The sequence below is a fragment of the Cucumis melo genome, chromosome 4 (genome assembly GCF_025177605.1).
Source record: "Cucumis melo cultivar AY chromosome 4, USDA_Cmelo_AY_1.0, whole genome shotgun sequence".
NCBI classification, from domain to species: Eukaryota; Viridiplantae; Streptophyta; class Magnoliopsida; order Cucurbitales; family Cucurbitaceae; genus Cucumis; species Cucumis melo.
Genome location: NC_066860.1, coordinates 29,745,389 through 29,772,949, shown reverse-complemented (window position 1 = coordinate 29,772,949; position 27,561 = coordinate 29,745,389). Strand labels below are relative to the sequence as shown.

Genomic DNA, 27,561 nt, shown 5'->3' with positions numbered 1-27,561 from the left:
AACTTATCAAATAAGAATCCATGATTAATTGTAGGAATGTGTAGTGTCTTGAAAATAAATAAATAAAAAAAGATTGAAAAAGAAAAAGTATGTATAGTCGAAGTTACTTTAATCAAACAAAATCTTCCAGTTTGAGCAAAAATGGGTTTAAACGGTCACGCACGAAGCCCCAGGGAGGCTTTCCATTTTTAAATTGAGGCTCAAAAACTTCTCCACTGTCTTAGCCTAGAAGGGTTTCTCTCGATTCTCTTCGACATCCCTTCCGATCAATACTCTCCTTCCTCCCCAGAATGAGGTATTTTCTGTTAATTTTACTGTTTCTTCATATGTTTCAGTACTTGTATTCGATTCTCTGGCTTTTATTGCAGCGTTTTTAGCCATTTCTGATTCTGATTTTTCGCCCCTTTTACTTTCCTATATAGTCTTCTTTTTTTCCCAGTTAAATCATGCCATTTTTCAGTTTTTTTCCCCCTTTAACTTCTTTGGGATTAAAGAATGTGAAAATGTCCATTTCCAACCTGGGTTTTTCTTTAATTTTGGGATAAAATTGGTTTTGTTTTGTTTATTGGATGAATTGCTGGTGGAAGATGCTGTCGCAATCTGTTTGAATGAGTGCAAGGGTGGTAAATGTGGGTCAGCATGATAGAGTTGGGGCTTTGATTGCCTTGATGGATGAAGGCAATAGTTAAGTCATCAGCGATTCACCATAGTCTTTCTCGTGTATGCAGTAGTCGTAATCCGGAGGTTCTATGGGCTCAGCGTTCGGATAGGGTTTATCTGACCGTTTCTTTACCGGATGCCAAAGATATTTCTGTCAAATGTGAACCTCATGGGTTATTTAGCTTCTCTGCAAAGGGGTTGCAAGGTTCATCTTTTGACTTCACTTTGGAGCTCTTTGGCTCCATTGTGCCGGAGGTGAGTTATTGACTAACTTCTGATGCACTTCTTTTTTCTTTTTTCTGTTTAGACCGTGTTTAGACAGACCTTGACCTTGATGCGTTCATTACATTGGTCGTATCACATATCTAGTAGTTTCTTATTCTCCTAGCATACGGTCATTGATTTGACATATAACAGCAAGAATAACAATCAGCTTTCAACATTAAGCTTAGGCAGAGTAGAAACTTAAGTAGCACTCTTACTCTGCTGGCTTAACATTACTTTATATTTATGCGGCAGCTTTCTCTTTGTTTGATACAGGGCTGTAAAACTAAGGTTAGCTTGAGGAACATAATTTGCTCCATCCAAAAAGAACAAAAAGGTTGGTGGAAAAGGCTCTTGAAAACAGAAGAAAAACCTGCTCCATACTTGAAGGTTGACTGGAACAAATGGTGTGATGAAGACGAGTCAGACTGTAAGTTCTTATTTATATTATAGATGCTCTCAAACACCTTAGGAAATGTAGATAGAATATACAAAAAGGGAAGAACCTCAGTTCTAAAGGAAGTCACATTAAAACTTTACAATTACATAAAAGTTTGTCGAACTATAATTTGTGAAATACCAGAAGAAGCCGAACAATTCTCCATTTCTTCCTTGAAAGGATGGGCCAACAATTGATAGGAAAACATCCATATTGAGCTTCTCCTTTTTGTATTCAACAATCTGAGATTTTCAACCTTACACTTAAAAAAAAAAATCACTGCCCTTTTTTCTGGCCTTTGTTTGTTACTGTTTTACTTAACATTTAACTACTTGAATTTTCCAACCTTCATGGCAGATCCTGCCTTGAAAATATTTTAAATGCCCTTGAAATAATTTTATAACAGTAGTTTATGATGGAAGTGCCCAAGTATCAGTAGGAAAATAGGGGAATATTGTTAGGAATAGTAGCAATGACAACGTGCCGTATTTATAATCACTTACATGTTGGTTTGTGTTGAAATTTATGAAAAGATGAAGTTGGGTTTGGGTAGGCAGAATTTTGAAGATTAGTTTCCGTTGGAGAGAGTTAGCTCTATTTAAATGCTATACTAGTATACTTTTTCAGTTTTTCTCTTTTATTATCATACAATTCCAGTATTTTCTTATCCCCAGCCCTAAGATTGGGATCCTTAGCAGATTTAGCTCTGCTTCTGTTTACTTAAATATAAAATTGCCATCCATGCTATTCCATTACCGTTTGGCTATGCTATTTGTCAAGTTTGACTCAGCACTTGTAGCTTCAAAGTTCTTTAAATTAGAACTTTGATCTTGCATGGCATATTTCTAATACTCGAGTTCTAACAGTATAACTGATTTTGCAGCCGCTTTGACTTCTGATGACGAACTTGAAGTAAGTTGATTCCATTTATTTCCCATTTGCACTAATTAGCCAAAAATTTAAGTTAGCTTACACAAGCTATGTAAATAATTTTCTATAGTATATGGGCCAAGATGATGGAAGCGTTGAGGATGGAGGAATGCTCTGTAAGTCCACTTTAACCATATCGTGTTTTTTGTAATTTTTACCGCGTTAACCATCATGGCTTGACCTAGTGGTACAAAAAAAAAACAGTCTCAATAACTAATCAAGAGGTCATGAGTTCAATCCATGGTGGCCACATAGCCAGAAATTAATATTTTACGAGTTTTCTTAACATCCAAATGTGTAGAGTCAGGCGAGTTGTCCTTGGAGATTAGTCGAGGGTGTGTGTAAGTTGGCTTGGACGCTCACGAAAATATATATAAAATGTTTGAAAAAATTAGTAATTTTAATTGTTAAATGAAATTGACTTTAAAGTGATCAAAGAAAATCTTTAAAATATATAACAAGAAACAAAAGGTTGTAATTATTAGAATAGCTTTTGAATATAAATATAGCATACACATGTATTATTTTTTTCACTTTTAAGAAAATGCACGATGTAATTTTTTTATTACAAATATTTTAAGAAAATGTTCTTAAACTAAGGTACCAAACATACCCTTGGCCTTAAAACTTGAGTACTATAAGTTCTTGCAGGGTTCATTCATTGTTTTTGGTTTTCTTGATTCCTTATTCAACATGTGAATGATGGATAAATCATTTGGCAAAGTATGAAATATAAAAATTCTAAGCTGATTTAAGGTATTTACACTCCTTTTTCCATGTGGAATTGATAACAATAATAAAAGTATAGTTACATAAAAAATTAGACAAAGCGCTCCATGTCCATGAAAAATCATGGTGCCTGGTCAGCTCTCTTCCAAATCATTGCCTTCTCCTAAAACAAATCCTTTGCATTGATTTCTTTCCAACTATAACCCTACATAGACGCTTTGATTGCGTTAACCTTTTTTTAAAATGATTTTTGTTTTTAGTTTTTCTATTTTCCAAAAGTATAAAATATACTTAAATTTTGACCATTTATTTATTTCTCTTTTTTTTCTAATTACATCCTGAGAATCTTGACTGGTTTGTTTTTCAAAATTTCCTTAAAAAGTAAACAATGATACAGAGGCATTGTCTGTACATAAGTTTATCATCTCATCTTATAAAAGTAGAATGATTAGCATATGTAATGGCCACTAATGTTCTACTTCTTATTGACACTACTTGACAGATCTACCAGACTTAGAAAAGGCAAGAGGAAACTAGGATAGACAGGCTGTAAATAGCCAACAACTTGAAGGTGAAGTTTGCATAGTAATAGCCTAGAACAATTCGATTGCTTTCTTGATTGAGTTCTGTATCAAATCTGATTGGTGCTGATAAAGCTGTCTAAACTTGGTATTTTTAAGCTGCACTTATACATTTGTATGCTCTCTCATTTGCTGATTTTGCAGCCTCATTGTTCATCAATTTCTCCTTTCGTTTTTTCATATATTCATGAACCTTCCTTTACATTTTAACTTTGAAATGGTGTCTGTATTTTCTGCTATGGTGTTTTCCCACAGCATATGATACCAATATTGGTTAGATGTTGGCAGGAGAAAAGCTGTGGTATATATATCTATAATCAAGTGATGCTGAAAGTTTAGATAATTGATAAGTGATTTACTACTTTTCGAAATAAAACTCTTAATTTTTCTTCAGAGTAAAAATTAGCTTGTAAATCACTAATCAATTATTTATTTATACAAGTTTAGGAACTTGATTGATATAACCCTTAATTTGTATACCGTATTTCTATTGTAATACTTGTTTGTATCTATATATTCATATGTTTTCCTTGTGACATTTTCTAAAAGTTCATTACTTTTGATTCTAGGGAGTTAAAAGTTGACTCTGATTTATATAACATTTTGGTACGTATGCTTTCTTACTTTTGTATTTATTATATATAAAACATAACAATTTCCTTTTCCTTGACAATATGGAAATGAGATGTTATTAGCGAGAAGGAACGTATTGAAATATAAAATCAACCGCTACATGATAACCCAAGACACTTGAAACCACTCGGCTCCTGGAGCCTTGGATCGGCACTCTACAAGGATTGCCTACTTTCACACACACACCCTTCTATTTATAACAAGACCCAATAACTAACTGTCCTATGTAATTGGCCTTATACTTCCTTACTAGCTTACACTACCAATATTCATATTTAGGTACCTTACAGATATCTCCTACCATCCAAGGGGATTAAATATAGGTGAGACACAATTGTTTTGTGAGTTTATGAATGTGAAATAAATACGAACACTCTTGAAAGAAAAAAAATTATGTGAAAAAAATGATAATGTTTTGTTAGGGTTCAAACTGATGACCTTGTGATTGTGCAGAGTGGGTTGATAAATATCGAGTCTCCATTTTAGGGTTGCATGTATGTTAGAAGAAGTTGATTTATTTTTTGTAGCATTAGTGTGTTTGTTTCGAAGGTATCAATTTGTAACCCATTAGCTAAAAATGCAAATTTGAGACGATAAACTTAAAATATTAGAGTTGAAATATTTTAGAAATTTACAAACCTACAAGAACTCAACTAAATTAAGACCTAACGTACACGTTAATTGAATTACAATTTTTTTTCCTTTAAATGGTTATTTTTCCATTATAACCTTAGTTACTTGCTTGTGTGCCTAATATAATTTTCAAATATTTTTGTAATTATGCTCATAAAAATGTGATTAATTTTAAGTATCAGTTTGGTTCTTTTTAGTCTAAATGAAATTTGAGATTCTCAATTGAAAATTTACTCTATCTAGGTTTTCAATTTCTAGTTTGTTTCAAGCACTGTTTTGTGTGAATAATTGATTTGAATGTTTTGTATCATTTTAACTTAAACGGTCAAATTGATTGGAGTGAAGTGCTTTCCTTATAATTACTTTAGATTTTTAACCCAATGAACATCACATCTTTTTTATTTATTAAATAAAATCACCCAATCATATTTATAATTTAATCTTTTTTAATTTATTAAAAGATCTAAAAGATGTCATTACATTATTTTTTTTGTTCAACCATAATAAATTGACATATGAGTGTAATAGTAATCCTTAGATTTGTATATCAAATTCTTTTATCTCAATTATTCTAAATTTTAAAATATCTGTTTAAGAAATAACATAGGATCCATGATAACAAATTCATATTTAATGTTCTATTTTTAAAGATTATGATTGTTTTCTTTTGTCTTAATGAATTCTAAAAGTGATATTGTGTTTTTTTGAAAATATAAATTAAATGTTCTTTTTAAAAGATAAAAAAAATCGACAAACTACATACACTTCATAAGAATAAAACAAAAAAAATTCAATATATTCAATTTTTCTACGAAGGATTTTCTGTTAAATGTTCTATTTTTGACAATTTTTAATTAAATATTTGAGATAAAATTGTTAAAAAAGGTTTTTACTCCCATATTTAATTATTACAACGTTGATCTTGCAAGTTTCTATTGGGAATATTGTTAAAAAGATTATTTAGTTCATAGTATATATTTTCATATTTCTTTCAAATTTATTTGTGTTCAACGAACAACTTAAAATGCATCAATAAAAAAATGCATACTAAAATGATTTATAATACAATTATAAACATATATTAAACACAGTATTATTATTAATTATTTGAACTACAAAAAACCAACACAATTTCTTAATTCATCATATATTTTTTCTCTCATTAGTCAAATAAATTTAATTGTAATTTTTCATTATAAGTTAAAAACAATTAAAAATATTTATTAGTTCTTCCAACGAGTCTTTTCAAAAATATAAGAAAGCAGCAAATATTTCACTTTGTTATATTTAAATAAGTCTTCTATCTTTTAATTCTCATGAAAAATTATTTTAAAAATAAGAAGGAAAACTTTATGAACTAAAATAAAGAAAAGGAAAATAAAAATAAAAAAATGAAAATGAAAAGAAGCCTAAATATGAAACAAAATAATGTTTAATAATATATTTGTAAATAAATCAAATTACGGAAGATTAAAATAAGCAACGTTATTTAAAATGGTCAAAGGGTCAAACTAAAGAAGCCGTTACTCGCCAGCTGTATCCCGAAAATTTCCACCGGACATGTATTTCTCATTGCTCTCTCACGTTTCTCCCATGCTCTCTCACTTTCTCCCTTGCTTTCTCACTGTCTCCCTTGCTCTCTCACTGTCTCCCTCGTCTTCAACAGGTAACCTCTCTCATCTTCCTCTTCTCTATACTATTCTTCTTTCAATAACAACAAGGATAACCGAGAAAGCAGTTTGTGTTTCCTTTTACAGGGAGCCAAATTGGGGAGTCCAGGAAATCTTGCTGAAGGGAATTTGGGGTCTGGGAATTTACAATTTGGTAGTGAAACTTGGGTGGTTAAAAGGGCAATGGCGAGCTCCGATTCAGAGGAGGTCAAAAGGGCTGCGAATGAATTGTATAGAAGAGGGAGTTTTGTAGAAGCCTTGTCGTTGTATGATCGTGCAATTTCTTTGTTCCCGGAAAATGCTGCTTATCGGAGCAATAGGGCCGCGGCGTTGACTGCACTTGGTCGGCTGGGTGAGGCAGTGAGAGAGTGTGAGGAGGCTGTGAGGCTCGATCTTGGCTATGGCAGGGCTCACCAGCGGCTTTCTGCTCTTTATCTTCGGTAAGTGTTTGAATTTTTTGTTCAAACTAAAGCTGTTTATGATGCTTGGATGTAGATAGGGAATTCTAAGGAGAGGAGGTTTTCTTTTTTCTTGGACGACGATTCGATGATTTGTCTATGTAGTTAAGATCTGCATGGTTTCTGTTATTGGTATTAGTGCTGATTGCTTCAATTTTAGGAACATAGGTAGATTCATAGTTAATTTGTCCTACTTTTTACATCGTTTTTTTGACACTTGTTTTATTACATCTTTCCTTAGATCAGTAAAAGCCACTTGAATTCTAGTTCTAAATGGTTGAGGTTGAAAGGAATTGGGTAAATTCTCTATTACATGGATGTAGTGTGCTTTTAATTTTCCATTATACTGATGTACCTGCTTCTCTATTACATGGATGTAGTGTGCTTTTAAATTTCCAGTATACTAATGTGCTTGCTTCTCTATTATGACGTTGGTTCTTTAATACTACAGCACAGTGGTCTACCACTTAAATTAAGAGGCTTGTTCAAGATCCTAGAAGATTCATTTGGGCTGTGAGTATAGGACAATTGCGATGCAGAATCACGCAAACAAGGCTTGGAGCTCTAGTAGAAAATGCAAATATGCTAATTCCTTATGCTGGTAAACTTCTCCTTGTGATAGGGCTTGCTATCTTTTCACAAACTTTTTTTTTTATTGTTAGTTGTTCTGTGAGTTAATAATCGTTTTAGTTAGCTTTTAGTTCGAAAGTAACGCGCTTTGGTAGTTTTAACTTGTTTCGAGAGTTAAATTGTCACTTAGACTCCTTTTAAATACATTTTAGGTTGGGTTTGAGTGTAAAGATGTGACCAAGCACACTTACACACATTTTGAAGGTATATTGAAAATTGAAGTGCTATTTTGATCACACTTCTTAGACAGTTTGTAGGAATTTTGATAAGGCGAAAGATGCATACATATAGTTTTTGTACTATATTAACATGACTAAGTAAATTCATGTGTTATTTAATACATTTAATCTAACTTGATCTTTCATACAGTTGGAAATACAACAAATTATTGAAGAGTCGACACAAGATGGTGTTCAAAATCTTCGGTGCAAAGGTGATGATATTAAAAAACGGTTGAGGCTAGGACAAGAAGGAGATGCACCTTCAAACACTTAGGTATTTCTTTAAACTAAAGTTAAAAATTGAAGTCTTCAAGCATGCATCGATATTGTGTGTGGCTATCCTGCAGTTACGGTAGCCAATCATGCATATATTTCACACTTATTGTATGTTTGAGTTAGTAATCTGTTGTGGGTTTGAGTGTGAAGCTACCACTTAAACACTTTGTAGGTTGTGTCTGAGGTTTGGTTTGACAGTGGAAGTTGAGCTTAACATTTCTAGCATGTTTGGGTATAGAGATTTATTAAAACTCTCTTTGCAAATTTTTTAGATTGGTTTTTAGACACTTAGGCACACTTTATAGTTGTTTTGTGAATTGAAGTTTGCCTTTCACATTTCTTAGACACTTTGGTAGAAACTTTTTAGGTTGGGTTTGAGGGTGAGAGTGCCACTTAGACGCTTTGTAGATAGTTTTGAGGTTTGTTTTTAGAGTAAAAGTTGAACTTGCATTTCTAGCTTTTTTGGATATAGAGTTTTACTGAAACACATTTCGTAATATATTAGTCAATTTAAAAAAAGCTTTAATAACATTACCCAACTTTTTCAAACCGGTTAAACAACTCCAACCCAAACCCAAATATTAATAGAATATTATTTTGAAATTATATTACAAATCCTTTGTTAATTTAATTAAGGCTAAATGTTTTTTAAAGAAAAAACATAAATGAGATTTGAAGTCTATAATCTATTGCGTATACTTAGTATTCATAAGCTAAGCTTATGATTAGATTATTATCCTCGGAGATAATATACTGCCATTTTTTCTTCATATTGTAAGTTGCAACTCATCCAAGAGGGTTAGCAAGGAGTACATCATCACTTAGTGCCAAAATTTCCATGTTATACTTTATGTCAATTTTGGTTTCTTTTGTGTTTAGATTTGAATGGGAGTGATATTAGGAGAGTCTAAAATAGGAGAACCTATTAGAGAAAAACCGATTAAATAATGTAGGGAGGATTGTTAGAGTAGACAAGTACTGTTTCTGGAATTTGATTTTTGGAATGTGGTCCTCGTTTTACAATGAAATTGATCAGTTTGCTCTTCCTAACATTCCACATTCTTATAGGTGAAACCATGAACTATATATGAGAGATATACAAGACAGAACTAGTTCATTTTACTTTTCAAACTTCAACAAGAAATTGTTGATGCTGTGGTTCTAAAGTATCCATATTTCCATTAGTCTGACAATATTTTTTGCATTTCCTTTGCTAATGAAAAATATTTGATTAGTAACTATGTTTTCAAAATTTTAGATGGAAGTGAAGAGAATAAAGTTGGGGCCATTTGACAAGAAACCTTATGCCCTTGACACGCGGCACCCTGTGCCTGCGCCTATGTCCGCCGAAGGCCCAAACAATGTTAGATGCTTTTAGAACTTTCGATGACGAAAGGGAAGGCTCAAGAAGATTCCAGAAGGCCTGCGAACGCCCGAGATGGGGCTGGAATGCGCGCGAGAGGCTCGGATGGCACATGTCGGTGCACGCCTTGCCTAGTGTCACAATCGTAACTTTCAAACACGATTGTGCGATACTTGTTCTGCTCGGTCAACAAGTCAGCCGTTCAATATTCGAAACCCGCGGACAAACTCGCGGTATGATGTAGCCTCCCTCCACGTTCTTGGGAAAACGTTTTTATAAAACGGAAGAGAGAAAGTAAATAGTTGAAAACATCATAAAGAAAGCATTGAAGACTGTCAATTGCAAAGAAAATAACTTAGCTTGCAAAGAGTGCGACAAGGCTTGGGCGGGGGTCGTACTCATGTACCCCTATAGTACATATTGAGATTTTTGGGCTTGGCAGGCTTGCATATGAAAAAGTCGAAATGTTACACTGTGGCTCGACGACACGAAAACGAAAGAATTAACCTAGACTATTTTCAAGACATAAAGATAAAGTAATTTAGGGGTATTCGGGCATACGGCCATGGGTAAATAATACGTTGGACAAGTATGCCCTTGACATTCTCCCCCACTTAAACGGTTGACGTCCTCGTCAATTGGCGAAGCTGGAGCTCTTCGGTCTTCTGCGTCCACGCTTTAAGGTCTTTGACATGTTCTCTACTTGTTACCTCCACGAGGGTCTTTTTCCGCTTCACCAGGAATTTATGCATCTCCCTCGTGGGCCTTCTACCAGTCCTTACTCTGTCAGCAAGGACTTCCTTGACTTCTCTGTCTTCCTCTAGGTCCAGGTTGACAGATAATAGTACGGCGTTGTTACACCGTTAATTGGGAGTTTGGTCATCCACTCAAACTCAAGAGGGCATCGCTTTTGATCTACCCTCTCCTCCATCGGCCTTGAAGCTTCTTCTAGGCACACTCGAGCGATGTCGGCCATTTGTTCCCATTCCTCTTCAACTCTGTGGACTTGAGGGCGGTCCCCTACGTAAGGGCCATCAGCGAGCGGCGGCAATACAGAATGCCTCTTACCTTTAATCTTAAACGGACTTCTCTTGATCAGTAAGTCTGTCTGAGCACCATCACCGAATTGGGCTACCTTCAGCAGCTGAATCCAATTCTTTTGTCTGTCATTAACACAATGATGCAGATATTCTCCGAGTGCACAGCTGAATTGCTCGGCTTCAACTTTGGGAGTCTTGGTCGCATCGACGACCCCAAGACTTGGCCCCTCGATCATGGCTTACTTCAAACCATTGAAGGCGGCCTGACACTCGAGGTTCTCACTTCACTGAGTGTCTTATTCTCTCAACAACCCACTTTGGTGGCACTCCCTTACATGACTCAGCACGTTTATCTGGCTCTGCACCGAACAACACTTTCCTCCCTTGGCATCGGTAAGACTCAGTGACACCACGGGGAACTCGTATGCTTCATGTCCAGCGACACAAGTTGTCTCGAGTCCCTTTGTCTTCGTTGTTCTTACTCGACAGTACCTCGATCGGATGTCTGACTTCGGGAAATACTTCACCCCACATGGGCGATCAAACATCCTGGCGAGTGCGGGGAGTGGGTGTTTGCGGCAAACTGTGAGCTTACTCTGGATACGGCAGTCAATACACTGTTGTGGGTTTCTGTCCTTCTTCAGGGAAAGCACATGGATTCCTTACGGAGCTTGTACAGGTCTACTAAATCCTGTATTCAATAACATCTTCGATGGTTTCCGAAGTTTGGCTAACTTCGACGGCGTCATGCGATAAGCATTCTTTGCAGACGCTTTTACCTCTGGTGGCGACTCTATCCCATGGTCGGTCCTCCTTCGCATCGACGAAGGCTTGGGCCAACTATTTGGCAGCACACCACGGCACTTCTCCAGGACACACAGAGTGTCTTTGGGGGCTGTCTCCTCCCTTTTCTCCAACGCCCCAAGCGGGATCTCCATAGATGGTGGTTCCTCTTGGGCGCGACTCTCGTCTAGTTGCATGGCCGATATCATTTTGAACCCGTTAGGCTGACGAATATCTGTTTGTACTACCGTGGGGAAAGATCCGGTAATCGCTAGACATTTGGCTGAAGGCATTGGAATGACTTGATGTTCAAGGAGGAACTCCATTTTCAGTACTACATCAAAGTCGTCCATCTTTACAACCACAAAATCTACGGGGCCTTTCCATCCTCCCAACTTTATCGTCGTTCGCTTCATCAGTTCGACGATAGGTAGGGCAACGGAATTCACGGCCTTCATTCTTCCTGAATCCTTCTCCCAACGAAGCCTTAGACGTCTAGCTTCCGCCTCAGTTATGAAGTTGTGAGTTGCACCAGAATCAACCGTAGTGCTCTTAGTCTGCTTTTGGTTGATCTAGGTGTCAACATACAGTAAGCCCCCTTTTGTTGGTACGTGTCTCTCCCTTGACTTTTTCTGGAGAGATGACATGTATTTTATGGCCCCTATTCGAGTCTTTTCACCCCCATCTATCAGGCCCGCTTCATCCTCAGCTTGATTTGACTTATCATCTGAATCCGCGATTAATAAGGCCTGAAACGCATGGAAGTCGACTTTATTCGGGCATTCTCTTGCCAGATGTGGCCCCTGACATATGAAAAAACTGAGGGGACGCTTGGTTGGGCTTCGATCATTCGGCCTTCGCCATGTATTTTCGGTGGTTGACTGGTAAGGTCTGCAGTCTTTACCAGAACGTTTGTCTCCCCCGACAGCTTTGGGAGAACTCGGGCGACTATTTCTATTCCTTCCAGGTGAGGAACTTTGGTGACGTTTCACATCTTGAGAGTCACTGATCAAATCAAAACCGTTCGGCTGCTGCATACGCTGACGCGAGGTCTTGGACCATTTGTTCATATAACTTGGCCTTGGCCCACGGTTTCAGCCCTTCGACAAAACAGAAAACTTTGTCTTTCTCTGACATATCGCAAATGTCTAACATCAGGCCGGCAAACTGTTTCACGTACTCTCGAATGGTGCCAGTGTGTTTCAGATCATGCAATTTTCGCCGAGCTAGGATTTCTACGTTCTCGAGGAAGAATTGCGAGTGAAGTTCTTTCTTTAGGACGTCCCAAGTATCTATTGTGCAAGGCCCTTCCTGTATGTCCATGTATCGGGACCTCCACCACAACTTGGCATCCTCACACAGATACATCGTCGCCAATGTCACTTTGTTTGTGGCTTTGAAGTACTGTTCGAGATCAAATGTGAAGTTCTTTAAAGCCTTTGCATCCCTCACCCCACAGAAGGGTTTGGGTTCCGGAACCTTCACCTTAGTAACAGGAACTGCTCCTCCAACCGGAGCTTCAGTGACTGTGTTTGTGGCCTTGAAGTACTGTTCGAGATCAAATGTGAAGTTCTCTAAGGCCTTTGCATCCCTCACCCCACAGAAGGGTTTGGGTTCCGGAACCTTCACCTTAGTAACAGGAACTGCTCCTCAAACCGGAGCTTGGTTTGCCATTGCTCGCATTGTGAGACTCAGTCTTGTGTTCACATCTGCGATTTCGCTCCTTACGACATCGAGGGTAGCTCGAAAATCTTCTGACATGCCGTTTATCATCTCTAAGAGTGTCTTCTGATAACTATCTAGCTCGTTGACACGTCCTTCCATGTGGGCGACAAAGCCCGACGAACTGTCCCCATATTCATAGTTAACAGTTCTTCCAGCATTTGCTTCTAGAGTGTCGACTCTTGCCAACAACTCTTGTATCGATAATCCTTCGACACGGCCAGCTACCGCATCGATTATATCGGTTTTCTCGGAAATTTCATCGAGACGAGACTCCAAGTAGCGGACGGAGTCGGGAACTTCGACTAGGTAGAGCATCTGCTCTTCTAGCTCTACTAGTCGATCTTTTTGTGCTTTGCCCGATGGGTTCGCCTACGACATGTTTCAGTCTTATCGTCAATAAGCCGATTTGGCTCTAATACCACTTGTCACAATCGTAACTTTCAAACACAATTGTGCGGCACTTGTTCTGCTTAGTCAACAAATCAGCCGTTCAATATTCGAAACCCGCGGACAAACTCGCGGTATGATGTAGCCTCCCTCCACGCTCTTGGGAAAACGTTTTTATATAACGGGAGAGAGAAAGTAAATAGTTGAAAACATCATAAAGAAAGCATTGAAGACTGTCAATTGCAAAGAAAATAGCATAGCTTGCAAAGAGTGCGACAAGGCTTGGGCGGGGGTCGTACTCATGTACCCCCTATAGTACATATTGAGATTTTTGGTCTTGGCAGACTTGCATATGAAAAAGCCAAAATGTCACACTGTGGCTACTGTGGCTCGGCGACACGAAAACGAAAGAATTAACCTAAACTACTTTCAAGACATAAAGATAAAGCAATTTAGGGGTATTCGGGCATACGGCCATGGGTAAATAATACCTTGGACAAGTATGCCTTTGACACCTAGCACCATCCAGACACGTCCAGAAGCTTCTATGACGGTCCAGAAGGATGAGATGACAGTCTGAAGTGTCATGGAAGGCTCAGAATGTTCTAGAATCAATTGTAAAGGACCAAACCACCTTGGATGTTCTAGATAGGTCCTTAACGACCTTCTAAGCCCCTAGGTTGGTTGTGGAGGTTATAAATAGGAGTAAGGGGGCTCATTTGTAATCAACCTTGGTATTTGGCATGTCCTAGCCAACCAAGGCAAACTTGCCTCATCCTTTGCAAATGGCAATACCCTGGCAAAGGATAACCCATTGTAACCCATTTGTATTTAAGCATTCTTGGAATAAAGGGAATAATTCCAAGGAAGTGTTAAGCCTAATTCCCTCATTTGCCTAGACCCTTTCTTGCCCATCAAGCATCTCAAATACTTTCGCTGCACATTCATCATCAGTGCTTGGTGCACTAACCCCATAAAAGGCTTACTTGGCTAACGTGGGCATATTATTTAGCCAAGTGCCGCACGTTGGGTTAACTTCAGATCTAACCACGTGACAGAGTGGTATTAGAGCAGGTCAATGCCTCAAGAGAAGGTGACACCACGTGATACAGTGGTATCATAATAGGTTGATGCCTTTGCGATAAAGTGGTTGTCCAGAGCCGTGAAGTTTGGAAAGACGGGTTAGCCAGAGACCCGAAGTCTGGAAAGGTGTTAGGGTGTATCGGAGCAATGGTGTGAGGACCTTCAAGAGCAAAGTCCGACACGTCGGTCTCAACTACGAACGACTTAGACTCGTTAACCTATCCAAGGACAGAACCCTTCGTCATTGTTGTCTTTAACTCATCAAAAGTAATTTGACATTGAACTGGCCATCTTTAACCCTTGCCTTTCTTCAACAACTCAGTTAATGGAGCGGCGCTTCTTAAGAATCCTTCAATGAACCGATGATAGTAATTAGCCAATCTGAGGAAGGAACGTAACTCTGTCACGGAAGTGAGGGCTTCCCACTCCTTTTAATAACTCGTAGTTTATCTTCGTCCATTCGAATCTTTCCGCATTCGACGACATGACCCAGAAAGTTGATACGTGGTTGAGCAAAAGTACATTTCTCTTTCTTAACAGATAACTAGTTTTGTCAGAGCTTGTCAAAGACTAATCAAAGATGGACCTGGTGTTCTGCAAGATTTGAACTGAAAACCACAATATCATCAAGATAAAACACCACGAATTGATCTAAATACTCGTGAAATACCTAATTCATCAAGGTTGAAAATGTTGCGGGGGCGTTTGTCAAGCCGAAGGGCATTACGAGAAACTTGAAGGCTTCATATCTTGTTACGCAAGTAGTTTTTCGATTCATCCCCATGTGCTATTCGAACCTGGTAGTAGCCTGACCGGAGGTTAAGCTTCATGAAGTACTGAGCCCCATTCAATTGGTCAAACAAATCATTTATGATCGAGAGAGGATACCTGTTTCGAACTGTAACCTTGTTTAGTACTCGGTAGTCTAAACATAGTCGAAGTGTTCCATCTTTCTTTTTCTAAAACAGCATAGGGCCCAAGGGTGCTTTCGCAGGTCTAATGAATCGCCCAGCCAACAACTAATCTAATTGTTTTCTGAGCTAAGCTAGCTTAGGTGGAGCCATTCCGGTCTGGCTCCTAGGTCAAGCTCAATCTCGTAATCAATCCCCCGTCGAGTAGGCAGTGACTTTGGCATGAGACATTTCATCAACATATTCATTCATAACTTTCTGGATCTTTGCTGAAACAGTCCCAGTTTCAACTTGCTCATCCACCAACGGGATGGTCGTAAAGGTCAGCTCAAATATTGAGCCCTTTTTTCAGCTGTAGGGCTGAAATCATTTTCACCTCAGTGCCATGGGAATGACCTCATGTTTCAAGAGAAATTCCATATCTAATACCACATGGAAATCATCCATGCGAACCACGACCAAATCAACATTCCCACTGCATTCGCCTAGTTTAGGGATGTTTTCTTCGATATTCCTACGATTGAGAAGGTTTCGGAATTAACGGCTTTCATCTTGTCTATATCCTTTTTTACTCCCAATCCTATCCAACGTGCTTCTTATTCATAAATGAAATTGTGAGTTGCATCAGAACCGATCATAGTACTCTTGGTTGCTTTTTGGTTGATCTAGGTGTCAACGTACATCAGACCCTTTTCCACCGGTCCACTCGTCTCCCCCACCTTCTTCTGGAGAGATGATAGGAATTTCAAGGCCCCCATTATTGGGTTATCACCTTCTTCTGTTTAAGAACATTCACCTTCTGCTCGCCTCGACTTATCATCTGAATCCGAGGTTAAAGAGGGCTGGAAAGCAATTCGATTGAGACATTCTCTCGCCAAATGTGGTCCTTTACATATGAAACAACTGAGAGGACGATTGGATGGATTATGATTATTCGATCCTCGTTAGGTGTTCCTCGTATTCGATTGGAAGGGCTTGTGGTCTCATTGGATTCTAGCCGCTACATCCCCATTCGATCTTCCCCTCCTTTGATCATTCGTCGACTGAGGCAGAGTTATCCTCCATTAGGTTTTATTATAGTCACTATCCAAGTCGTACCTACCAGATCACACTCTGTCCACCTCCTTCCGATCCGTCGTGTCGGCAGCTTAGTTTTTGTTTCGTTGTGTACAACTCGTAAACGACAATTCCATTACATGCCGTTAGGTTTGATTGTAGTCATTATCGAAGTCGCGCCTCCTAGATCACACTCTGCCCACCTTTTCCCGATGTCGTCTCGCCAGCTTCGTTGTTGCTTCGCCGTGTACAACTCGTTAACGACAATTCTGCCACATTCCTTTGATAAGTAATTGAAGTATTAGCATGCAAACGCCGCCAGATCCGGTGCTGCCCATCCTATTTGGCGTTATTCCACCATAGCACTTCTCTTTTATTCGTCCTAGATTCATTGAGACCCTCGCCGACATTTATGTCGTGTCACTAAATTTTGCTCATTCCGCCGCTCCAACCTACTAGATTCAACCGACCCTTTTTTCATGCCCTACCTTGCGTTCTGCCGCTAGTATCTCCATTTTTATCGTGCATTGTAAGTTGTGTGCCCTGGTTTTGTGTTTTAAGTAGACCAGTTTGACCCATGCGTTTTAGACTAGTTCGGTTCAGGCTAATTTGTTTAATGTAGTTTGGTTGGCTCGGTTCAGATTTAGTTAGACCGATCTAGTTCAATTTTTTTATGCGTTCAGATTTTTGTACAGATCTCTCTATCTGGATCTTTATTATTCCCATAAGTTCTTGTTTTGTTATTCGTAGGTTTTGTGATAGATCTCTACACACGGATCTATGTTTCTATCCCATAAGTTTTTCATTTCGATCTTCATGAGTTTTTCTTTAGCCTAGAAGTTCTTTGTGTGTTTGTTCTTCGTGGGTTTCTGATGTTATCCTATATCTACTTAATTGATTCAGACGTTTTCTTAGTAAACAAAATTTCGTGATTCTAGCACCATAAGTTTTAGGGAGGGTGTTAAAGGAAAATTAGGGTTTATGAACTATTAGTATTTTCCATTTGATGAATTTCCATTTAGTGGTTTCTTTGAGGTCTATATATATTCCTGTGTAAAACATTACTATATACTCTAAATTATTATGATTTATTCAATAGTATAGAGATTTCATCGTATGCAGCTTTGTTGTTGACAATTAATGACCTCTCGGCGTATAGTAACTTATCCGGGTGGAGTACGAAAGGGTATCAGACATGTTCCATATGCATAAGAGACAAATCGTTGTTCGAGATAAGAGGAAAAATATCTTTCATGAGAGACATCGTTGTTATCTTCTAGAGAATCACGTTTGGCGTAGAAGTTAGCTACATGATGGAAAGGTAGAGCGTAAGACTCCTCCAATTGTATTTAATGGGCATGATATCTTGGACAGCTAGATTCGTTGGATTTTCCAGCTATGAGTAAACATTCATAGCTGAAAGATAAGAATAAAAAGAGAGCTCTCAACAAGACTAAGAGGAAGTATCTTTTTCAAACTTTCTTTCTTTTAAAACTACCATTACGTCATAAACTAGATGTAATGCATATTAAAAAGAATGATCGTGACAACTTGGTTGGTACGTTGTTAAATATTGAAAGATATCATGAATGCTCGGTTGGACTTACAAAATTTGAAAATAAGAAAGGATTTACACTTTATAGAAGTCGTTAACAGATTTGTGAAGTCACATGCAACGTACATGTTGACTAGAAGCGAGCCAGTTGCGTTTTGCAAGTATCTGAAGTCAGTTAAGGTTTTCGATGGATTTGTTTCTAATATTTCACGATGTGTGAATGACAGAGACGGAAAAATATTAGGTCATTACTATCACGTTTTGCTACATCGACTTCTCCCTATTGGTATTCTCTACCGGAAAAATGTTTCACTGTTACTGAAATGTGTGGTTTTGTTTTGTGACTTGTGCGCAAGAACGATAAGAGTATTCTGACCTGCGTTCTTCGATGTAATGATACACCTTGCTGTTCACCTACCATATGAAACCAAAGTTGTTGGTCCGATCTCTTACAGGTGGATGTATCCTATTGAAAATAGTCTACGCACGTTAAAACAATTTGTTCGAAGCAAAGCACGTCTTGAGGGGTATTAGAAAATCTTTGTTCGTGATATCTAAGTGAGATTGCAACTCAATTCATTAAAGATGAACAAATTGATGATAATATTCCCGAAGACGAGGTAATTTGTGAGTTTGAAGTGTACTTGCAGAAAGTACGACAGTTAGGGGCGTCAAGCTTACAAACTCTATCACAGGAAGAGAAACGCTTTGCACATTGGTGCATGCTCAACAATGTAGCTGTAATAGCGGACCACCGCAAGTACGCATTTCCAACTTTATACTTAACTAGTTATTTAAAGTCTTTGTTATTATAGTCACACAAACTCACAACTTTATATTCACATGCAACATACACATTAACCAGTGGCGAGCGAGTTGCATTTTGCAAGTATCTGAAGCCAGTTAAGTTTCTCGATAGATTCGTTTCTAACATTTCACTTGCACATTAGTACATCCTCAACAATGTAGATGAAATAGGGGACTGCCGCAAGTACGCATTTTCAACTTTATACTTCACTAGCTATTTTAAAGTCTTTTTTATTGTATTTACACAAACTTCAGAAACATTTGAGGTTGATATGTCGTCAAGCTCAAAGAGCTTTTGATTTATATAAAAGACATCAACAAACATTTCTTGATTGGTTTAGAGTTCAAATATATAGCATACATGAATTTAGGAATTAGGCTACAAATCAATCAACCTGTCACATTTTTTGTTCGCTGAGGAACTGGTAAGTGTCACAATCGTAGCTTTTCAAACATGATTGTGCGGCACTTGTTCTTCTCCGTCAACAAGTCAACCGTATAAAATTCGAAAGTCGCAGACAAACTTATGGTATGATGTAGCCTCCCTTCACCTTCTTGAGAAAATTGTTTTATAAAACATGAGAGAGAAAGGAAATCATTGAAAACATTATAAAACTGGTAAGTGCCACAAGCATTGAAGATTGTCAATGGCAAAGAAAAACTTAGCTTGCAAAGAGTGCAATAAGGCTTGGTCGGAGATTCAACTACTATGTCTCTCTTATAATACATTTTGAACATGTTTAACCTTGGCAGGTTTGCATATGAAAATGCCGAAACGTCACACCCTAGCCCGACACACAAAAAGGAAAGCAATAGACTAGACTACGTACAAGACATAAAGACAATTATTTGGGGGTGTTTGGGCATGCGGTCATAGGCAAAGAACACCTTGGACAAGCATGCTAATCGACAATTCCATTCCCAATACCAAATCAAAGTCGTCCATCTTTACAACCACAAAGTCTACGGGATCGTTCCATCTTCCCAACTTCTCATCATTCGTTTCACTAGTCCGACGATAGGTAGGCTAACAGAATTCATGGCCTTTATTCTTCCTGAATCCTTCTCCCAATGGAGTCTTAGTCGTCTAGCTTCTATCTTTGTTATAAAATTGTGAGTTGCACTGGAATCAACCATAGTGCTCTTGGTCGGTTTTTGGTTGATCCAGGTGTCAACATACACTAGACCCCTTTCCACTGGCACCCTTGTCTCCACTGCTTTTTCTTGGAGAGACGATAGGAATTTTATGGTCCTTATTCTAGGGTTCTCACCTTCTTCTGTCTGGCCTAATAGGCATTGAAGGCAGTTCTATTTGGACATTCTCTAGCCAAATGCGATCCCTTACATATGAAACAACTGAGAGAACGATTCGATGAGTTCTGTTTATTGGGTCCTAGCCATGTGTTCCCTGTATTTGGTTGGTAAGGCCTACGGTCCCCACTAGGACGTTTGTCCCTCTCGATAACTTTGGAAGAACTCGGGCTACTATTCTTGTTTCTTCCAAGTGAGGAATTTTGGTGACGTCTCACATCTTGAGCACTGGACAGATCAAACAATCGTTTGGCTGCTGCATATGCTAACGTGAGGTCTTGGACCCTTTGTTCATATAATTTGGTCTTTGCCCACGGTTTCAACCATTCGACAAAACTGAAAACTTTTTCTTTCTATGACATATCATGTATGTCTAACATCAACCCCGTGAACTGTTTTACGTACTCTCGAATATGGTCAATGTGTTTCAATTCACGCAGTTTTTGTCGAACACGGATTTCCATATTCTTGGGGTAGAACTGCGAGCGGAGTTCTTTCTTTAAAGTATTCCAAGTATCTACTATGCAACGCCCTTCTTGTATGTCAACGTATCAGGATCTCCACCACACTTTGGCTTCCTCAGTGACCGTGTTTGTGACCTTGAAGTACTGCTCGAGATCAAAGATGAAGTTCTCTAAGGCCTTTGCATCCCTTGCCCCACAGAAGGGCATGGGTTCTAGAATCTTTACTTCGCTAACAAGAATTGCTCCTCCGGTCGGAGCTTGGTTTGCCATTGCTCGCAGTGTGAGATTTAGTCTCGTGTTCACATCTGCTATTTCATTCTTAATGACATCGAGGGTAGCTCGGAAATCCTCTGATATGTCGTTTATCATTTCTAAAAGTGTTTTTCTGAGAGCTATCTAGTTTAATGACACGTTTCTCAATATGGGTAACAGAGCCTGTCGAACTATCCCTACGTTTGTGCCTACCAGTTTGTCCAACTTTTCTTTCTAGAGTGTCGACCCTTGCCAACAACTTTTGTATTAGTAATCCTTTGAGACAGCCAGCCACCACATCAATAATATCAGCTTTCTCAAAAATTTCTCCGAGACGGGATTCCAAGAAGCGGATGGAGTCGAAAACTTCCACTAGGTAGAGCATTTGTTCTTCAAGCTCTACTAGTCGGTCCTTTTATGCCTTACTCGATTGATTCGTCGTGGACATCGTTGTGTCTTATCTGACAACTAGCCAACTTGGCTCTGATACCACTTGTTAGGATAATAAGCCCTCCGAATATCTCCACAATTGTATGATATTGTCCACTTTGGATATACACCCTCATGGATTTGCTTTTGGTATCATCCCAAAAGGTCTTATACCAATGGAGATAGTTGTCCTCACTTATATACCGAAGATCATCTTCTTATCTAACCGATGTGAGACTTTGGTCGGATTCACAATCCTCCCCTCGAACAAATAACCACGACCATCCCTGAAATAGTCATCCATCCGCCAAGCTCTATTTGAGCTAACTTCTCTTCTCGGAGCACCCTGTCCAATCGATAGAGTCAACCACGGATTTCATCACGACCTCCTTTTAAGGCTTTTGAGACTCTACTACAACTTTGTTCGACACTTGAGAATCATACTAGCATGGTTAGTTAAGTTAGAGGCATGATTCTGATACCACTTGTCACAATCGTAGCCTTTCAAACACGATTGTGCGGCACTTGTTTTTACTCCATCAACAAATTAACCATATTAAAATCTGAAAGTCGCAAACAAACTCGCGATACGATGTAGCCTCCCTTCATGTTCTTGAAAAAAAAATTTCAACTACTATGTTTTCCCTATAGTACATTTTGAACATTTTAGTAGGTTTGCATATGAGAATGCCGATACGTCACACCCTAGCCTGACGACACAAAAAGGAAAGCAATAGACTAGACTACGTACAAGACATAAAGACAATGTTATTTGGGGGTATTTAGGCATGCGGCCATAGGCAAAGAACGCCTTGGACAAGCATGCTCGTGACAATGAGCACCCCCCTCCTCCCTCAACAGTTTCAACAAACAAAATATAATAACAAATTAAAAACTAAAGGCTACCATAACTGCAGGATATCCTGAACAAATCAATCAAAATGCTTCAACTAACACTTCCAACAAACAATTTTCTCAATCAACTACCACTTCAGCAGAGGAACCCGACGACGACAGCGAACGACGACCTTCTTCCTAGCAGACGAATCTCTCTCGGTCTCTCTTTCTCTCTAACCCTTTCTTTCTCTGACTTTCAGATTTGTGTTCTGCAAAAACATATTTGAAAACATCGAGAAATCCCCACTAGTTCTAACGCCTTAAGTAAAAACGTCAGGCATTATGCCTCATATTCCCGACGTTTTACATATGGTTTCGGGAATAGTGGCCCCACAGCCAACGTCGTACGCATGGTGTCAGAAAAAAGCAATCTAATTATTTAATTGTTTCCTTCTCCCTAACATGGGCAACTTATAGGTCGGGAATTGGGTGGCCACTCCTGACATGTATATACATGGCGTCAAGGAAAAGAAAACAATTAAATAATAATTTTCTTTTCCCTGACGTCGTACATGTTTACGTCTGTAATAGCCATATATTTACCGACGTATATTTAGATGACACCGGGAAAAAGAAAATTATTATTAAACTATTTCCTTTTCCCTAATGTGTACGTGTATGATGTTGGGGATTTGGTGGCCATTCCCGACATCATAAATTCAACATCAGGATAGATTGTATCTGTCGACACACACCTTACGACGTTGGCGGATGTGCTATTTCTCGACATTCCTTATGCCGACGCCATAATATGCGTGGCATTTCAGCTAATGGTTTATTCTTCGGCGGATGTGCTATTTCTCGACATTCTTACAGCTAATGTTTACGTCCATTCTATTGCCTTCTTATGGCATTTCAGCATATTTAATAATGCCTTCTCTTCTGGGTATTCAGTTGGACGAAGATGATGATGGACAAAGTGTCTTTCTCCCCCAAATATGCATATTTTTATGGGTTAGTAATGGCTTTAGCTCTAGTTCTGGTCGCTCTTCAATTAATGGTTTATTCTTTCTGTCGCCTTTGGTTTGTAGATCTAAAGGAAACTTCTTTGCGTTAAACACAGTGTTGACTTCTTCCAAAACGCCTTCAAGGTCTTCTTGTTCAATGAATCCTTCAAGGTTGAATAGCTCCCCGCACACTTTTTCTTCACAATAATCTCACCCAAGGGATTCAATTGCGTTGTAGTTTTCAACATCAGAAGGGGAGTTTTAATGCGTTAACAACGTTGAAGGTGACATTTTGGTCATTAAGCTGTATGGTTAACTCCCCTTGGCGAACATCTATGAGGGTGCGGCCTGTTTGTCGCTCCAAAATGATTGGTACCTCCTGATCAACTTTGTAATCCAGAATAACAAAGTTTGCAGGGACTATAAATTTGTCCACCTTGATCAATTTATCTTCATTCTTACCTTCAGGACGCGCTATGGATCTGTCTTGCCAATTGGAGCGCCATTTTTTTAGGTTGAGCCCTCCCTAGCCCCAACTTCTTGAATATAGAGAGAGGCATCAAATTGATACTTGCTCCAAGGTCGCATAGCGTGCAACCAAGATCCACGTCGCCTATTGAGCAGGGCACTGTGAAGCTTTTAGGATATGTTATCTTCTCTGGTACCCCATTCTTGAAGACGGCATTTGTTGCCTGCGTTAGAGCTACAGTCTTATATTCGGTCATCCTTCGTTTCTTTGCGAGAATATCTTTCAAGAATTCCATGACTACTCGTATACACACATCTAAGCGCCGCACACCCTCTCTCGTGCCCTTGCTCGCATGCCTTGCCTTAGCCGCATGACATCCACCTTAACGCCTAGCATGGCTCTTCTCTCCCAGCCATGCTTGCCAACCCTTGGCCACATGCTCTTGGCCGCATAGCCTTCCCTTAGAGGTTCTTTGCACTCCTAAATGCCTAGCAACACTTCCTCGTGGTCGCAAGGCCATTGGCACTTAGCACTCCTTGAAGACCACCTACTTCATGTCTGTGGAGGTTATTTAAACAATCTTGGCCGCTTTGTCTAACCTCAAAATGCCTAGACATCACACTTTAGAGGTTCTCAAGCCCCTTTTTGCCGCCTTCTTGATACTTGGGCAATTTTTTCGAACTTTCCTTCTTCTGACAACCATTACACCCTTATAATGGCACATCAACGATGACACTTAGGCCACTACCACAACCTAGTAAACTTCCTTTTAACCTCTCTTTAAACCACTATTTCAACTAAATCCTAGTCTTCAACTAATCTTAAATTCAACTCATCCACTTGTTTTATTGGAGGACTTAGGAATGCTATTGTTCATGGTTTACATTTTTCGGTCCTTATTTGTTACTGTTTTACTTAACATTTAACTACTTGAATTTTCCAACCTTCCATGGCAGATATCCTCCCTTGAAAATATTATAAATGCCCTTGAAATAATTTTATGATATTGGTTTATGATTGAAGTGCAAAAGTATCAGTAGGAAAATAGGGGGAGTATTGTTAGGAATATTAGCAAGGACAATATGGCATATTTATAATCATTTAATATGTTGGATTATGTTCAAATTTATGAAAAGATGAAGTTGGGTTTGGGTAGGCAGAATTTTGAAGATTAGTTTCCGCCGAAGAGAGATAGCTCTATTTAAATGCTATGCTAGTATACTTTTTCTCTTTTATTATCATACAATTCCAGTCTTTTTTTCTTATCCCGGCCCTAAGATTGGGATCCTTAGCAGATTTAGCTCCGCTTCTGTTTTCTTAAATATGAAACTGCCAATCTTGCTTGACATATTTCTAATACTCGAGTTTAACAGTATAACTGATTTTGCAGCCGCTTTGACTTCTAATGACGAACTTGAAGTAAGTTGATTCCATTTATTTCCCATTTGCTCTAGTTAGCCAAAAATTGACGTCAGCTTACACAAGTTACATAAATAATTTTCTATAGTATATGGGCCAAGATGATGGAAGAGGCTAGAATGGAGGAATGCTCTGTAAGTCCTCTTTAACCATATGTTGTGTCGTATAAATCTTACAGTGTTAAGTATCATGGATTGACCTAATGGTAAAAAAGGAGACACGGTTTCAATAACTAACTAAAAGATAATGAGTTCAATCCATGGTGTATGTAAGTTTGCTCGAACACTCATGAATATATATATAAAAAAAAATTTATAGTTTTCGGAATACGTTTGTGAAAAAAATACTTTTCAAAACAAACTACTTTTGCTACGAGCATGTTTGAAAAAATTAGTAATTTTAATTGTTATTTGAATTTGACTCTAAAGTGATTGAAGAAAATTTTTAAAATTTCTAGCAAGAAACAAAAGGTTGTAATTATTAGAATAACTTTTAAATGTGAATGTAGCCCACTCGTACACATTTGTTATTTTATTCACGTTTAAAACAAATGTAAGATGTAATTTTTTTATTAAAAATATTTTAAGAAAATGTTCTTAGACTAGAAGGTACCAAACATACCCTATAAACTTTTGTGGTATAAGTTCTTGCAAGGTTCTTTCATTGTTTTTGGTTTTATTGGTTCCTTATTCAACATGTGAATGCAGAATATGAAATAGAAACATCCCAAGCTTATTTAAGTCATTTACACTCCTTTTTTCCACGTGGAATTGATAACAATAGAAGTATAATTACGTAAAAAAATTAGACGAAGTGTTTCATGTCCATGACGAATCATAGTGCCTGGTTAGCTTTCTTTTAAATCAGTGCTTGGTTAGCTCCCTTTCAGATCAGTGTCTTCTCCCAAAACAAATCCTTTGCGTTGATTTCTTTCAAACTATAACCTTACATAGATGTTTTGATTGCTTTGTTTAAATGATTCTGTCTTTTGTTTGCTATTTTTCAAAAGCATATAATATACTTACTTTCTGATCGATTGACACTCCTTTTTTCTCATCTTCTATACGGAGTATCTTCTTTCTTTTGATCAAGGTATTTGGCAATATGCTTTCTTTATTTTATTCTTTCGCTGCTTTGAAGGAGGAAGAAGGATTACTCCTTGCTTAAGTCAGTACCCGACGGTACAATGAATTGCCATATTAGTCTATTGATCTGACTCTCATGCTCATTTCAAGCTTGAAGGCAATTGCCCCCGCAAAGACCACAACCTTCATCAAGTCTTATTGCATCAACTATGGCTCACATTCATTAAGAAAATGGGCAGATACCTTGATAGTTTTTTGGGACCATGTCTCGACCTATCAACCACTTGGTTGCCATTTTCTCTCTTTTTCGAATTTTTCATAGACCGTGAAAATTTTGGCTGGCTTGTCTTTCAAATTTTTCTTAGAAGTAGAATTTTTCAAATTTTATTATCTTGTAAAAGAACAATGATTATCAAATGTAATGGGTTCTAATGATCTTCTACTTCTTATCGACACTACTTGACAGATTTACAGACTTGGAATAGGCAAGAGGAAGCTAGAAAAGGCGGCTGGAAATAGCCAACAACTTGAAGGTGAAGTTTGTATAGTAATATCTTAAAACAATTAGATTGCTTTCTTGATCGGAGTTTTGTATCATGTCTGATTGGTGCTAATAAAATTGTCTAAACTGACGTTATTAAGTGGCACTTAGACATTTGACAGCTCTCTCATTAGCTGATTTTGCAGCCTTGTTGTTCATCAATTTCTTCTTTCGCCTTGTCATATATTCATGTTCCCTTACCTTTTAAGATTGAAATGGTGTCTTTATTTTCTGCTATTGTGTTTGCCCGGAGCATTTGATACCAATTTTGGTTTTGGTTAGATGTTAGCAGCAAAGCGAGTGTGTGTGTATATCTATAATCAAGTGAAAGCTCTTAAAGTTTACTTCAAACTTCAAAACATTCCAAAACAATGTTGATATGAACTTTTTGTCTTATACTGATTTTTTTAATTCAATTAATTTGGATATTGATTATTGATTTATAACTTCTCAAAATAGTTTTTAAAAAAAAAAAAAAATTTGAGCGAATAAAAATGAGCTTGTAATATTTTTTTAAATAAGTATAGAAAAATAGGGAAGTCTGAGAAGATGAAAAATATTTCGTATCGTTAAAAGTTTAGTAATATATACCTAATTTATATCTTTTCATAATATCATATTAATTTGTATATATAAACAACTTTTATGCAAGTGAGTATTAAGGATTAAGAGGTTTAAAACAAAAGCTTAACAACTACTCTAAACTTATTTACTTATAAAAGTTTAGGAATTTGATTGATACAACTCTTTAGCTTATATACCATACTTCTATTATAATATCCATTTGTATCCATATGCTATGGAATCGGTGAGTTATACTTATATCATAATAACCTTATGATTTTCATTAAATAAAAAATTTAAATTGGAAATAAATGATCAGTTAATTACTATATTAAATCATAATTCAATA

At 37.8% G+C, this 27,561-nt stretch overlaps 1 protein-coding gene across 3 annotated transcripts; it reads left to right on the top strand.

Annotated features, from left to right (window-relative positions):
• Nucleotides 1-93: 93 nt before the first annotated feature.
• On the top strand, nt 94-26,885 carry LOC103486928 (co-chaperone protein p23-2). 3 transcript variants are annotated; one of them, XM_008445086.3, is made up of 6 exons: nt 94-295; nt 729-915; nt 1,201-1,354; nt 2,247-2,275; nt 2,364-2,409; nt 3,525-3,785. In XM_008445086.3, the coding sequence occupies exons 1-6, from the start codon at nt 291-293 to the stop codon at nt 3,557-3,559; spliced, it is 456 nt and encodes a 151-aa protein (XP_008443308.1). In that variant the 5' UTR covers nt 94-290; the 3' UTR covers nt 3,560-3,785. The 3 variants fall into 3 exon arrangements, with proteins under 3 accessions (XP_008443308.1, XP_050939905.1, XP_050939904.1); XM_051083948.1 differs by lacking the exons at nt 2,364-2,409; nt 3,525-3,785 and adding exons at nt 25,111-25,156; nt 26,574-26,885 and having other exon boundaries at nt 118-295; XM_051083947.1 differs by lacking the exons at nt 2,364-2,409; nt 3,525-3,785 and adding exons at nt 25,111-25,156; nt 26,163-26,885 and having other exon boundaries at nt 118-295.
• The last annotated feature ends 676 nt before the right edge of the window (nt 26,886-27,561 follow it).